General features: G+C 46.9%; 1 protein-coding gene across 28 annotated transcripts in view; it reads left to right on the top strand.

Annotated features, from left to right (window-relative positions):
- msi2b (musashi RNA-binding protein 2b) overlaps positions 1 to 16,797 on the top strand; it is a 573,147-nt gene that overhangs the window by 365,597 nt on the left and 190,753 nt on the right. For all 28 annotated transcript variants that reach the window (XM_043718217.1, XM_043718222.1, XM_043718221.1 and 25 more), the window contains one exon: positions 7,419 to 7,501. In XM_043718217.1, the coding sequence (XP_043574152.1) occupies positions 7,419 to 7,501 (83 nt within the window). The remainder of the gene's footprint in view (positions 1 to 7,418; positions 7,502 to 16,797) is intronic.

Below are 16,797 nucleotides of genomic sequence, written 5' to 3'. Positions count from 1 at the left end.
AGAGGTGCAGGCTGGTACAAATACAGCATTTAAAAGGCATCTGGATGGGTATATGAATAGGAAGGGTTTAGAGAGATATGGGCTGGCTGCTGGCAAATAGGACTAGATTAATTTAGAATATATGGTTGGCATGTTCGAGTTGAACCAAAGGGTTTGTTGTACCAGCCTCCACTACTTCCTGTGGCAGCTCATTCCATAGACGTACCACCCCCTGTGTGAAAATGTTGCCCTTTGGATCCCTTTTAAATCTTTCTCCTCTCACCCTAAACTCATGCTCCTCTAGTTCTGGACTCCCCAACCCAGGGAAACAACCTTGACTATTTACCCTACCTATGCCCTGTATATTTTAGAAATCTCTATAAGTTCACCCCTCAGCCTCGACGCTCCAGGGAAAATAGCGCTAGACTATTCAGCCTCTCCCTCAGCCTCAGACGCTCCAAGGAAAATAGCCCCAGTCTTTACAGCCTCTCCCTCAGTCTCCGATGCTCCAGGGAAAATAGCCCCAGCCTATTCACCCTCTCCCTATAGATGAATGCAGCAACCTCGTGTCATGGACCCATGATAGCCCATTCGCTGCTCACCATCACCAACACACCCCCTCAACAATCCCACCAAATTACAGGACCGCTGCTTATATCTTTCCCCATCATCAACTAGAGATAATATAAGTTGTATAGAGGTGATACACATTAGGCCCGTTTTCCCTGGAATTTAGAAGGTTAAGGAAGTGATGTGATCGAAGTCTTCAAGATACTATCAGGAAAAGACAGGGTAGATAAAGATAACCTATTTCCATGGTTAGAGATTCCAGAACAAGGGGTATAGTCTGAGAACGAGGGCCAGACCGTTCCTGAGAGATGTTGGGAAGCACATCTACACAGAAAGGGTGGTAGATGTTTGGCACTGTCTTCCACAAATGGCAGTAGATGCTGAATCAGTTGTTCATTTTAACTCTGAGATAGATACGTTTGTTAAGCAAAGGTATTAAGGGGTATGGGCTAAAGTCAGGTGTATGGAGATCAGCAATGATCTCACTGGATGGTGGAACAGGCTCGAGGGGCTGAATGGCCTTCTCTGTTCCTAACATTTACCCAAGTTAAAATGAAACAGCAAATAAATTGCATTTATGGAGCAGCTCTCCCAGTCACCATTATGACCATATCTAACAGGACATTACCACTTGAGTTAGTGGGCTCAAGCCCTTTCCTTGATAGCAGTTGAACGTGTGCTATGAACTGTTTCTAAAGTGCAGCACTGAGTGAGTGCCACACTTCCTGAGGTGCTGTGCTCCTGCTGACCTGTCTTGTTTAGCGAGAGGTAAAGTATTGTAAGCTGTAATTCGAGGAGAAGCTGTGTGGTCTTCAGGTATCTTGGTCAACACTGTCCCTTTGGTCTGCACTCCCAGAGAGATATTAACCAGCCACTCCCCTGATTGCTGATGGTGGAATCGCACTGAGCGCAACCTGTTCCAACACTCGCCCACAACAAGTGTGTTTAGACTGATATATGTCAACCGTCGGGTGCTTTGGACCATGTGGAGGATGTGAAAGTCGCTATGTCAATGCAAGCTTTCCCATACATTAGAAGTCAGACATGCATGCCTGAACTGACCGAGCGCAAACTTTTGGAATGATTCAAACCTATGGTCTGTACGCACCAACCAATCCCACCTTCAATCATTTCAATTCCCCTTCCCACGTCCCCCCAGGGCATGTCCATATTCTGGGCCTCCTCCGTTGCCTTCACAAGACCACCCGCAAACTGGAGGGGGGACACCTCATCTTCTGCCCAGAGATCCTACAACCACATGGTCTCAACATTCACTTCACCAGTTTCCATAACTTCCCCCCCCCCTCCCACTCTACCTCATCCCAGTACCAACCCTCTGAATCTGCTCTGCCTTCTTGACCTATCCTACCTGTCCATCTTCCCTCCCACCTATCCACCCCACCGACCTATCACCCTATCTTCACCCACCTTTGCCTGCAATGGTAGTAGATTCGCCAACTTTAAGTACATTTAAGTCATCATTGGATAAGCATATGGACGTACATGTAACAGTGTAGGTTTGATGGGGTTCAGATTGGTATGACAGGTCGACGCAACATCAAGGGCCGAAGGGCCTGTACTGCGCTGTAATGTTCTATATTCTATCGCCATCCCACCTACCTTTCCCCCAGCCCCACCTTCCCCGTCCCCCTATTTATTTCTCAGCCCCCTCCCCCTCCCCAGTCCTGATGAAGAGTTATGCCCAAAACGACGATTCTCCTGCTCCTCGGATGCTGCCTGACCGGCTGGGCTTTTCCAGCGCTGCACTTTATCAACTCTGTCCTTTGCACATAACAGTCAGCACATCCACAGGGACAATTGTTTGGCTCTGCGCATATACTTTCTCTCTTGCCCCCTTTCAGGGACCATTCTCTCCCAGACTCTGGCCCAAGGTGTGCCTCTAAGTAAAATGCCCAGTCTTCACTTTGGAACCTGGAAAACCATTGTCCAGGTATCAATTAGAAGGGGTCCTACAATCTCCTCCTGATAGCCACCTCTCAATGAGCCTGGTCCGAGTACAGTTTATCATCTCGCCCCTCCAAAATTGGGCTTTGTTGCACCCATTTTACAGACAGCCAAACAAATGCAGCAAGGTCCCAAGTCTATGGCAGTTTCTGATTTTAACCCAGTCAGCCATCAGCGAAGAATCGTTTCGACTCCCTGTAAATTGCAGGCGCGTATGGGGTCCACAAAGCAGATTAATTTCCAATAATACTCTGTTGTTAAAGGACATGCTTAAAAACATAACCTAAGAGGTTAATCTCCATTCTGTCTTTCAGAAGCTGTAATGTGCCCTAAATTTGTGCAGTTATAATTAAATGTAATTATGCAGCATGCGGGAAATGTTGTGTAAAAAGTGCTATGTTTAGCTCGTCTGTTGAGTACTTAGTGAAGCCTCACTGCAGAGCCTGGTGAATGCAGCATAGCAGAGATTGTATCCTCCTGCCTGATATCACTGGCAGCTCACAGCACTCTTCATTGGGCTCGCTTTTTGGCAGTGTGCTGGTTGCCAAAAGAAGTCCCTACTTCACAAGCCTGTTGGGACCAGCCCAGGCATGTTTTAAAGGGACCACTATTGACAGCATGATAGCCCTTTATAAGATGCCGCAGTGTGCAAGCAGGCCATTCAGCCCATCAAGTCCACTCCATACCTTTGGACATTAAGGGCAATTTAGCATGGCCAATCCACCTAACCTGCTGTGGGAGGAAACCCACGCAGATACGGGGAGAATGTGCACTCTCCACACAGTCACCCGAGGTGGGAATTGAACCCAGGTTGCTGGCATTGTGAGGCAGCCCTGCTAACCACTGTGCCACCCACTCCCAGTGACAGCTTGAGATGTGGGCTTAGTTTCCTGTTTGCTATTTGTAGTCCAGCTGACTCATGTGCCATCCGTGTATACACTGTTTTGACATAGCTGTTTGAAACAAGCCCGTTACTGGGGTGTGATTAAAATGGCACAGAGTGGAGTTAGCCCACTCTTCTCCCTCAAGGGGATTAGAACCAGGAAGGTATGATTCTATTGAGTGTTCTTTAAATACAGCACCAAATGGAAATGGGATTTGATTATCTTTCTTCTAAACCAGTGTGCCTTCTATTGCATTGTCTATATTGGCAGATTGTTTGATTCACAGGGTTGCTGGGTATAATGGTATAATCAGTATTACCACAGGTTGTTTCCAAATCTGAGTACTGTTTAATATTTCCCTGCTCTGTGTCCCAGCTCTGACCCTTCAGAAAGGTATCTCCTATATCACTATCACACCTGTGACCATGCACTGCCATCCAGTCTGTGGTTTTAAAATATTCTCATCCCTTTTTTCAAATTCCACCTCGCTTGCCCCTCCCAATCTCTGTTAATATCCTGCAGCCTCACAGAACCCTCCCAGATCTCTGCACTCTGACCTCTTGATCATTTGTGATAATTGATTGCTCTAACATTGATGGTCTAGCCTGGAGCTGCCTGGGCCCTCCCTAAACCTCTCCATCTCTCTCTCCTGTTCTGTTCCCTCCTTACGTGGCCTGCTGTCTCATTTTGTTTGTCCTCCTCTGAAGGGTATTTTGTGAGATTTAATGTGCTATTTAAATGCAGCTTGATGTTGCTGGCCTCTGATCCTTTCTCCTCCATCAAGTCCAGTGGGTCCACGTTCTCTCCTGCACCCTCCTGTGTACACCACGCCAGCACCATCCAGTCAATCCCCACCCTTGCTGCTTTGGTTAGTGTTGTCTCCTTGCCAGAGGCAATCTCTTTAATCTGCACCAGACCCATGTCTTGCTGCAGCCCTCACTGACTCTGGTGATCCGCCTCCCTCCTCCCTTCACCTTCGGTTCCATCTCGCCCTGCAGCTCCCTTCCCCAACCTCTCCACCTCACCGTTGCTTTCTAGCTCTCCTCCTGAGCACCATCCTGAGCAATGCAATCTTTTCCTAGTCTGGAGCTCCTCTCCCAAACCCCCAATCCTTGGCCCTGTCAGCAAAATGCCTCAGAGCGTGCAGCATTGCGAGGTGAGTGCTATGTCAGAGCTCACTTTACAGAAGGGGCAGACATATGAATGCCGTGGGACAGAGTGCGGCACACACTCAGGCTCAGGAACTTTCCTTTAGCCCTGTGATGATGCTGTCACTTTGACAACATTGTTTCGTCCTTGGGGATTTTTTTAAAAGAGCCGTCTCAAGGCAGAGCTGCTGAAATGTCTGGACAGACCCTAGTTTAACAGTGGCAGGGGAGTGGCCAGTTCAGGTTTTTTCCAGTTTATTTTAGCTGTATCAGAAGCTGCTGCAGTGCAAAAAGGTCTCATGCTTCAGCAGATGATTCTTGACTGGCATCTCTCTCTGAAGTCTCCCCTGCCTGTAAGAACCTGTGTTTGAATTTACCTTTTGCCTCGGGGTCTGTTAATGGGATGTTACAGGAATTGGAACAGATCCTTTGTTTAGTTGCTGTGTCGGGTCAGTTAAGTTTCCCAGCAGTTAAGTTATTCTAAATTCTGTTTTCTTTTGTTCGTGTTTCAACTGTAGTGTTTAAATAAATTCTGTTTTGCTTAAAGCTGAGTGGTTTGACCAGCTGCATCACACCTGGAATACACACTCACACCTACCTTGAAAATAAGGAAAAGTTAGGGACTAGGCTACCTTCTTGAAATATTTAAGGGGGCCTGGCCTGGTCCATAACACCCTTCCACAGAATCCCTACAGTGTGGAAACAGGCCCATCAGCCTAACAGGTCCACACCGACCCTCCAAAGAGTGACCCACCCAGAGCCATTCCCCCTACCCTATATTTACCCCTGACTAATGCACCTAACCTAAGGGTGTTCTGGGATTTCAAACGGGATACGGAAGCAAACATTCTTTTCCACTGAAAGCACCAAGTGGCAGCCTGATAGCAGCCTGTAGTAGGAGCATTTATACTTATTGTTGTCTTCATGAACAACACAGAGCCTTACAAAGCAACATGTAAAGCTGGAGTCCCTAATGGTCTTAAGGTTACTGATTTCTGATGTATCGACCAAGGCAGGAGTTAAGATAAATAACACACCTCCAGGTCTATGGAATTTAAAAAGGAAAAGGTAGCAAATGAAGATATATAATGCAGTGGTCCATGTTTTGGACACGGTCCTGTCAGAGGACTCTCTTGCTCCAGCAGCTGGTATCAGGAATAACGTCGGCTATTGGAGGCTTCATTGTATTTTCTTTTTGAAATCTATTTTATTCAGTATTGTCTGTCTGAGCACTGCACTGAAGCAAACAGTCTACAGAGTCTATTTTTGAACAGTCTCTTCACGTAGAGAGTGGGCCGCGTTAGGTCACTTTACCAGTTCCAATCTGTTTCAAGAAGGTGCTCTTGCGGCTGGTTAAGGTGATTGATTAGAAGGAACCCCACCACGTGCTCCTTCTCTTACACCTTCACTCAGCACCCCCCCCCCCTCCAGCTATTCTCCCCATAATCCTTTCTGTCGCTGCACAGAACTCTGAGGTCTGCACTTGGCAGCAGTTTCTGGAGTCAGAGGCATTGCACTCAGTGTGCGTGGGCCCTCTGAGTAGGAACACAACCATACAGCTTTTAGGGAAAATTGCTGCTCCCTTCACCCCCCCCCAACAAGTCGTGAGAAAGTGAAAATGGGATTTTTAAAAATTTCAAAAATGTACCGTAATGACAAAAATCTTCATATGCATACACAGTCACTGGAACATTTCGAGTCTGTATACAGTATGTCCTGATGAAGGGCTTATGCCTGAAACGTCGATTCTCCTGCTCCTCAGATGCTGCCTAACCTGCTGTGCTTTTCCAGCACCACACTTTTCGACTCAGTCTTTACACATGTAGAATGAACAAACCCAAGCTGTTTCTTACCTGTACAAGATTTAATTTACATATAATTGAGGCACCAGGAGGGTCCAATAACTGAACGGCCCTGCATTGTACTCTCAGCAGGAAGACTTCAGACAGTGGTCTTTCCCCACTACTCCTTGAAGGCAACAGCCCCAGGCTTTAGTACGTCCCTCAGCACGTGCTCCTGGATCTTGGAATGTGTCGGTCTACAACACTCAGTCAGGGTCAACTCCTTGCTCTGGGAAGACCAACAGGTTTCGGGCAGACCAAAGAGTGTCTTTCATCAAGTTGATGGTCCTTCAGGCACGGTCGATGTTTGTCTCAGTGTACGTCCCAGGTAACAGACTGTACAGCACAAAGTGCTGCGTCACGGAGCTGCTCGGTATGAACCTCGACAAACCCCACTGCATCTTCCTCCAGACTTCTTTTGCAAAGGAAAAATGGGATCAGTATGGAGAAGGAGTTGGAAGCCCTGGTGTAGAGTGTCTTATGTCAGCATTGTTGGCAGACAATGAGTTAGACAGAGGTAGCCATGCAGCTGGACTGAGCACAATTTGTGTAGTAAACTCAACAGTCTGTTTAAACAGTGCACCGCAACAATTATTCAACAGAGCCTCCTTACTAAAAACAAGTCCCACAAACCCCTCATTGACAACAGTCAGGTGTGTCATCTCTAAGTGTCACTACAGAGTTGGGGTCAGCCAATAATGTTCATTCCGTCAGAGAATTGTAGCATCACTGTACCTGTCTGTGTTTCTGAGCAACTTCCATTGGACAAACCAATTATCTCTCACAAAGAGAGCCCTACAGAGACACAGGGACAGAGATTGCCTGCTGTTTGCACATTCCGAGCATTTGTTACATGTTAATAGCCCTTTGGAGACTAATTAAGTGCCCGAGTGGATGGTGTTTAATGGCTGGGTGTGGATACCTTATGAAGTGTCTGATCTCTGGTCCCTAGTAGAGAGGGTAAACAACCTAGGTGGCCATCATTAACCAGCTGAAACTAATGTGCCTTTTCTCTTCCGATTCTCTTTCAGGATTTGGATTTGTAACTTTTGAAAATGAGGAGGTTGTTGAGAAAGTCTGTGAAATCCACTTCCATGAAATCAATAATAAAATGGTAAGTGCAAACATGTTCTGTATGAGTGTGACGCAGTACTCATGGTGGTGTTACTTTCTGACTGTCACTGCCCTCACTCTTGTAGGTCCCACGGTGGAATGGAAATGTAGGGAACTGTCAGATGGCATTAGATAGAAATATTCCAGGGAATGTGCTTGGTGAAGGCTAGATATTCCACATGTCTCTCTCTCTCTCTCTCTCTCTCTCTCTCTCACACACATATAAAAACCCATGTGTGCACATAGAAACACAAATACCAATATGCACAGACACACACACACATACAAATAAACATAAATACACGCATGCACATATCACACATGCACGCACACACGCATATAAAATCCCATGTGCGCACATAGAAACCCAAATAGGAATATGCACAGTCACTCGCACAAACATAACTACACGCATGCACATATCACACATGCACACATGTGCACATACACACACAAAGACAAATATGCAGAGACATGCACACATACAGACAAATATACATGCATAGACAGACAGAAATGGACATGTATACACCACCAGACAGATGCTTGCATACACACACAAGAATGTACACAAGTTAACACATATACATAAAATTAAATGTACATAAAAGCCAACAGATATGCACATATACATAGACACATAAATGCGCGCATACAAATTCGTACACACTCATGCATACACACACACATGGATACAGATATATGTGAGACAGACGCAAATACATACACGTTTTCATGGCGGGGGTGTGTGTGTGCGATGGACAGAAAAGTGAAGGGTCTCATCTCGCATTTAATGCTTTAAGTGCAGAATCTGTTGTTATTTCAGTGAAAGAGTAATGGGTTAGAAAATAGAAGGAAAACATGTTTAGTCGTAGGAAGTAATTGAAATGCAGGCCAAGTGAAGAATTGTTGAACTCAAAAACTGCTGTTTAGGAAACACCTTTCAGTAGCAAGCACATGCTGCTCAGATCTCTGCATTTTCCATTTAAGTCAGTGCATGATCCTTTTAAATGGTGTTCCACCCGATTTGCTCTCATTCACCTCTATAATTTAGTGACAAAATGTGACTTCTCGAAGAAACCTGATGAGCTGCAGAGAAAAACTGGCAGGCAGGTTCACGGAGCAGAGCTGTCTAAATTACAACACAAATTGAGGCACCATTGTGAGACCCTCCGGGGCACGGGGGGAGCTGTTCTGTGAGATCGGGTGGGGCTGAAAGTCATCGGGTCTCCAGAAAGGGCCGTTAGCTGTCTCTATTTAACCCAAGCTGCAGAGGGTGAAGTAAGTGAGGTGGAGAATGTGCTCTTGCACAGTATTTGGTGAGCTGGCACTCTGACCTCTCTCTCTGGCAAGTTGAAGTCCAAGCTCCAGACAAAAAAAATCAGACAACTGTGGATGCTGGGAGTCAGAAATTGCTGGAGAAACTCAGCAGCTCTGGCAGCATCTGCGGGAGAGAAGGCAGAGCTAACGTTTTGGGTGGAGCGACCCTTCTTTGTTCTGGGCTGCAAGAGACTTGAGGCTTACAAAGATTTTATTTTTAATTCTGTGGTTTAGCACAAGCATCAGTCTTCAGTTTTCTCCCAGCACAGAAAGTAATCCCCCCACTGAGGCGGGTCTCAATTCAGAAAGATGTATGTAATGGGAATTAATCTGTTTGGAAATGTCGTGACACTATGACAGCACAGGTTGGTGCTGAACCCTGCCTAGCTTTCTGGCTTAGAGGTTGGGACGTTACCACTTCATCGCAAATGTCCCCAGAATCAGCTATCAGATATTTTCCTCAACAATCTCTTCAGATATATTTTGACACACCTGAGGCAGCTGGGACTTGAACTTGGGTCTCCTGACACAGAGATAGAGACACTACCACTGCACCTCAAGAGCCCTAAAACTCAACTCTGAGATATTTTTAGTTAACCTGTTCAGACACCTGTCTGGAGCAGATGAGACTCGAACTTTGAACCTCTGGCTCAGAGGTAGGGACACTACCACAGCACTACAAGAACTAGAACGCGGATCTTAAAGTTAAAAGACTGAGGAGCATGACCTGGAGCAGATCTGTTTGTCCTTTCAAGAGGTTTGCATTTTTAACTCTTGACACTGCCCTGTCTCTCTTCTTGGCGGGAAAGACCCTGTGGGACTGTTTTGAAGAAGAGCTGCTAAATTACCTTCAGTGACCCGGTCAATAACTACCACCATCTCATCGAACGCAGCTAACCTGGTTGTTGCCATGCTGCTTATGTGGGATCTTGCTGTGCCTGGATTCACCGCCCTTTTTCCCACATTGCAACAGTGACCACAAGTGCTTAATTCCTCTGTAAATTCCTTTGCGATGTCCTGAGTTTGGGAAAGGTGCTAGGGCATTGAATATTGTCCCCTTATTGAACCCAACCCCATTTGGATTATTAGCCCCCAGCAGTCGACTGTCAGACTTCATGGCTTTGAGATTGCTGAAAATCAGTTACAACAAACCTCTGACTTTAAAGTTAGAGGTTGCATCAGCTCTTGTGCCTGTTTTCCTCAAGTCTAGAGTTGGTGGACAAGAATGTGGGAAATGGGCCTGAAACTGTGCCTCTGCCCTTCCCACTTTGGGTGGTTAGACTTCTAGGCCAATGAGTTCAGGATCCACACCAGAACCATCTCAGTAGCTGAGGAGCGGCACGCGGAGATAGAACTGGTCAGAAAATAGCAAACAGTGAAATAGGAGCTCGTAATCCCATGATTACTCTGAGTGAGCTCCAGAAACTCAGCTGCATCATCACATAAACACAGCGGCTACAGGAGCAGGTCAGAGGCTAGGAATACTGCGGCAAGTAACTCACCTCCTGACTCCCCAAAGCCTGTCCACCATTGACAAGGCACAAGTCAGGGGTGTGATGGAATACTCCCCACTTGCCTGGATGGGTGCAGCTCCAACAACACTCAAGAAGCTCAACACCATCCAAGACAAACTGATTGACACCACATGCACAAACCTCCACTCCCTCCACCCATGCTCAGTAGCAAGATGCACTGTCAAAATTCACCAAAGGTCCTCAGATAGCACTTTCCAAACCCACAACCGTTTCCATTCAGAAGGACCAGGGGAGCAGATAGATGGGAACACCTTCAAGTTCCTTTCCAAGTCACTCACCATCCTGACTTGGAAATATATTGCTGTTCCTTCACTGTTGCTGGGTCAAAATCCTGGAATTCTCTCCCGAAGGGAATTATGGGTCAGCCTACAGCAGGTGGACTGCAGCGGTTTAAGAAGGCAGCTCACCCCCACCTTCTGGAGGGTGACTAATGCTGGCCAGCCAGTGATGCTCACATCCCACAAATGAATAAAAATAAAATGCCCCCTTCACTATCAGCAGTGTCCTACCACAAAAGCAGTTTGCAACCTGTTAGATTGACTCCTCTTGGAAGCATCATGGAGTGAATGAGAATGTCTCCTATTTGGGCGATTGACCTGTGTTCCAGGTTGTTCACAATCAGGACGTCACCTGTACCACGTTTTTGAAACAGCAACTCGGAGACTGTTGTGATTATCCTCTTGTCGATGTCTGAAGATCTTTCAGCATCATACATTTGCCTTGGCTCTTGGACCAATCAGACTCCAAGTCCCTGGGCAGGCTACGCCCCCGACCCATCATCCACTCTCTGGGCAGGCTACCTCCCCGACCCATCAGCCACTCCCTGGGCAGGCTACCCCCCCGACCCATCAGCCACTCCCTGGGCAGGCTACCCCCCCGACCCATCACCCACTCCCTGGGCAGACTACCCCCGACCCATCACCAACTCCCTGGGCAGGCTACCCCCCGACCCATCAGCCACTCTCTGGGACAGTTCACCACAGACCCAACACCTACTCTCCGGGACAGTTCACCCCCAGACCCTATTCCCCCGGGACATAGATCCAACTCCGAATCTCTGGAACAGTAGTATCCGGAATAAGGTAGATGAGCTTACAGCATGGATAGGTACCTGGGACTTTGATGTTGTGGCCATTACTGAGAGATGGATAGAGCAAGGTCAGGAATGAATGTTGCACGTTCCAGGCTTTCATTCTTTCATTAAGATCAGGGAACGTGGGAAAAGAGGGGGAGGTGTGGCTTTGTTAGTCAAGGACAGTATAACGGTGGCTGAAATAACATTTGACGAGGACTCGTCTAGTGAGGTGATATGGGCTGAGGTTGGAAACAGGAGAGGAGAAGTCACACTGCTGGGAGTTTTTTTATAGGCTTCCGCAGAGTTCCAGGGAGGTGGAGGAGAGGATTGGCAAATCGATTCTGGGCGGAGTGAAAGGAAGGGTGTAGTCATTAAGGGGTCTTTACTTTCCCCAATATTGACTGGAAATGCTAAAACTCTCATACATCGGACGGATCAGTTTTTGTCCAGTGTGTGCAAGAGGGTTTCCTGACACAGTATGTCAAAGGGCTGACAATAGGGGAGGCCACACTGGATCTGATGCTTGGTAATGAACCAGGCCTGGTGTTTGATTTAGTTGTAGGTGAGCACTTTGGAGAGAATGACCCTAATTCGGTTACATTTAGTTTAGTGATAGAAAGAGATAGGTACATGCCACAGGGCAAGAGTTATCGAGGGGGGAGAAGGGCAATTATAATGCGATTAGGCAAGACTTAGCAGGCATAGAATGGGGCAGCAAAATGCAGGGAACGGGGACAATCGAAATATGGAGCAGATATTGCATGGCTTTGATAGGTGTGTCCCTGTCAGGCAAGAAGAAAGTGATAAGGCAAAGGAACCGTGGTTTACTAAAGAAATTGCATCTCTTGTTAAGCAGAAGGAGGAGGCTTATGTGACGTTGAGACGAGATGGTTCAGATGAGGCGATGGAGAGTTAGGAAGGATTTAAAGAGAGAGTTAAGAGCAAGGAGGGGACATGAGCAGTCTTTAGCAGGTAGAATAAAGGAGAAACCTAAAGCTTTCTGTAGGTATGTGAGGAATAAAAGGATGACTAGGATAGGAATAGGGCCAGTCAAAGACAGAAGTGGGAAATTGAGTGTCGACCCTGTGGAGATCGAAGGGGTGCTAAACGAATATTTCTCATCTGTCTTCACTCAGGAAAAGGAGAATAATGTAAAAGAAAAGACTGTGATAAAGACTATTAGACTTGAAAGGATTGAAGTTAGTAAGGAGAAGGTGTTATCAATTCTAGAAGGTGTGGAAGTAGATGGGATTTTTCCGAGAATTCTCTGGAGCTTGGAAGGGGACAGTCGAGTCTTTGGCCTTGATCTTTGAGTCATCATTATCTACAGGTTTAGCACCAGAGGACTGGAGAATTGCAAGTGTTGTGCCCTTGTTCAAGAAGGGCAGTAGAGCTAACCCAGGTAATTATAGACCAGTGAGCCTTACATCTGTTGTAGGAAAACTTTTGGAAAGGATTATAAGAGATAGGATTTATAAGGGCTGGCAACAATTTGATTGGAAATAGTCAACATGGATTTGTCAAGGGCAGGTCATGTTTCACAAGCCTCAGTGAGTTTTTTAAGAAGGTTACCAAGTATGTAGATGAGGGTAGGGCAATTGAAGTGGTATACATGGACTTCAGTAAAGCCTTTGGTAGGCTGTTGAAGAAAATAGGAGAAGGTGAGGACTGCAGATGCTGGAGATCAGAGCTGAAAAATGTGTTGCTGGAAAAGCGCAGCAGGTCAGGCAGCATCCAAGGAGCAGGAGAATCGACGTTTCGGGCATAAGCCCTTCTTCAGGAATTGAAGAAAATGCAGAAGCATGGGATTGAGGGTCCCTTAGCAATTTGGATTAGAAACAGACTTTCTGTAAGAAGGCAGAGAGTGGTGGTTGATGGAAAATATTTAGTCTGGATCCAGTTACTAGTGATGTGCCACAAGGATCTGTTTTGGGACCACTGCTGTTTGTCATTTTTATATATGACTTAGACACAGGCATAGGTGGATGGATTAGTAAATTTGCAGACAACACTAAAGTCGGTGGAGTAGTGGACAGTGTGGAAGAATTTTGCAGGTTGCAGGGGGACTTGGGCTGAGAGGTGGCAAATAGAGTTCAATGCAGCGAAATGTGAGGTGATTCACTTTGGGAAGAATAACAGGAAGGCAGAATACTGGGTCAATGGAAAGATTCTTGGTAGTGTGGATGTGCAGAGGGATCTTGGAGTCCATGTACATAGATCCCTGAAAGTTGCCACCCAGGTGGAAGTGCTGTTAAGAAGGCATATGGTGTGTTAGGTTTCATTGGTAGAGGGATTGAGTTCCGGAGCCGTAATGTCATGCTGCAACTATACAAAACCCTGGTGTGGCCACACTTGGAATATTGTGTATAGTTCTGGTTGCCATATTTCAGGAAGAATGTGGAAGCATTGGAAAAGGTGCAGAGGAGATTTACCAGGATGTTGCCTGGTCTGGAGGAAAGGTCTTAGGAGGAAAGGCTGAGAGTCTTGGGTCTGTTCTCATTGGACAGAAGAAGAAGCGATTTAATAGAGACATACAAGATGATCAGAGGATTAGATAGGATGGACAGTGAGTTTTTTTTCTAGGATGATGACATCTGCTTGTACTAGGGGACATAACTATAAATTGAGGGGTGATAGATTTAAGACAGAGACAGGTAAGGGCGTGGAATGCCGTGCCTGCCAATGTAGTTAACTCATCCACATTAGGGGCAGTTAAACAGTCCTTGGATAAGGGTATTGATGTTGATAGGATAGTGTAGGGGGATGGGCTTAGATTAGTTCACAGGTCGGTGCAGCACCGAGGGCCGAAGAGCCTGTTCAGTGCTGTATTGTTCTATGTTCTAGGTCACCCCTCAGACCCCACTCCAACTCCTGGGACAGGTCACCCCCCCAGACCCCACTCCAACTCCCTGGGACGGGTCAACCCCCAGACCCCACTCCAACTCCTGGGACAGGTCACCCCCAGACCCCACTCCCACTCCCGGGACAATTCACCCCGAGACCCCACTCCTGCGACAGGTCACCCCCAAGACCCCACTCCCACACTCGGAACAGGTAACCCCCAGACCCCAAACCCCCTCTGTAGGTTGTCCCTCCTTCCCTGTGCCGTGCTGTCCATGAGAGTGGGTTGCTCTGTTTGGATGTGGACACCTAGGATTCCTCTCTCCCACCAGCTTGAAAACAAGGAATCTGGAATCCTTCAGAATATCCCGATCTCTCATAAACAGAAACACTCTGTTTCCGGGGCCTTTGGTTTTATATGAGCTGTGGGCCTGCTTTTATTAACAGATTTGGATTTAGTTGGACTTGAATCTAGCTTGAAGCAGAGAGATCTTCGTAGGTGTCAAGTGGGACCTCTCTGTTAGTGGGTAATTCCTTTTGTAAAATTGTAAAGTTAAAGGAAAAAATAGCTTTTGCAAATGGACTGATGGGAACTTCAGTACAATCTCAATCTCTATGTGTCCCACAATGGGCTGCTTGAGGTTGCATGGGCTGTGACCTCCGACTCATTCCTGATTCATTCCTCACTCCCCAACTGTACACATCCCCCCCAGCACCACACACACATACATAGACACACACACACGCACAGACACACATGTGTATACACGCACATACACAGACACACGCACACACACACACATTTGTTTATACACACACAGACACGCACATGCGTATGCACACACACACATAGGCAGACACATGCTTATACAGACACACATACACACAGACACATGCATATACACACACAGACATGTGCACACACACATGCATGTACACAACCGCACGCACACTCACAGGTATACACACATACAAACGTACACACTCCCACACATGCCCACACCCACTGACACACACCCATACACATAATACACACACACTCACTGTGTGTGTGATCACACACATACAGTGATCACACACACACAGTGATCACACACACACTGATGTCACAAACACAGTGATCACACACACAATGATCTCACACACACTCACTGAACACACACACACTGATCACACACACACTGATCTCACACACATTGATCACAGACACACTGATCACACACACACTGATCTCACACACATTGATCACAGACACACTGATCACACACACACTGATCTCACACACATTGATCACAGACACACTGATCACACACACACTGATCTCACACACATTGATCACAGACACACTGATCACACACACACTGATCTCACACACATTGATCACAGACACACTACACATAATACACATACACTCATTGACACACATCCATACACATAACGCACACACACTCACCAACACGCACCCATATGCATAATATACACATACTCACCGACACACACCCATACATGTAATACACACACCCATACACAAAATACACTCACCCATGCACACACACTGACACACATGAGCAGATTCACACCCACACACACACACACGTGTACATGCAGCGAGACTGTAAGTTAAAATGAGCTGTTCATTGCAGTTATTGGGAGTATAGTGGTTTTATCCAAGGCCTACTGATAACATCCCAGCCCCTGGGCCCAGTCAGAGCCAAACCTGTGGTCTCCAGTTTGTACTCTGGATAATAAAAATAGGAGCTTAATCTTTCCAGCTGTAGGTGGAAAGGATGTGACCATATGGTTTTTTGAAAGGAGGACATGATTTGATGTGATTCTTTTTTAATTGCAAGCTGAAAATATTCAATGAAGCAATTAGAAAAATGCCCAGTTTCGGGTTCCCTGCTGACTGGGGATGGCAAGGTTAAAGCGATTGAAAGCAGTAGGTAGCTGCAGTGTTCAACCGAACAGCCAGTCTCTCAGGAGCTGCTCCCTCTGTGTTTGAGTTGTTGTGTGGTTCAGAAAGACTTTTCAGGGCAACACCAGAACCCTGAATGCTAGCCCAGGGTGGTCTGTATTCTGGGAGGGGGGAGCGCGGGCGTGGGGGGAATGCACACAGTCAGCGCTGATCAGATGCGGTGTGATATTCTCCCTCCCCACTGGATGATCAGGATGATGGGGAGGGGGGTTAATGTGTTCCCCCATTCTCTCACATACTGCATCCAGAATTCTCCGTGCCACTCAATGGTCACTTGCTGTCCCCTCCCACAGTCTCAGTAAAACTTCAACCTCAAACCCCCCACCCCATCAATCTGCCCCCTCAGTGCCATCCTCCCCACCGACTGTGGTACCCTTCTCACACTCTCTGCAGTTGCCCCCTTCTCTCTGCCCACCCCTCTCCTGTGCCACACACTCCCCCCGTCTGTTTTTTGCCATTCCGCCCATCCTCTGCTGCCCTCTCACATTCCTCCCTGTCCCTACCCCAGTTTCTTTTCCCCCTTTCCATTCTGTGTTGTATTCCCAGCTCTC

Source organism: Chiloscyllium plagiosum, chromosome 28 (genome assembly GCF_004010195.1).
Source record: "Chiloscyllium plagiosum isolate BGI_BamShark_2017 chromosome 28, ASM401019v2, whole genome shotgun sequence".
Classification (NCBI taxonomy): Eukaryota; Metazoa; Chordata; class Chondrichthyes; order Orectolobiformes; family Hemiscylliidae; genus Chiloscyllium; species Chiloscyllium plagiosum.
Note: the sequence above shows the minus strand (reverse complement) of the source record. Positions and strands in the feature narration are given on the sequence as shown.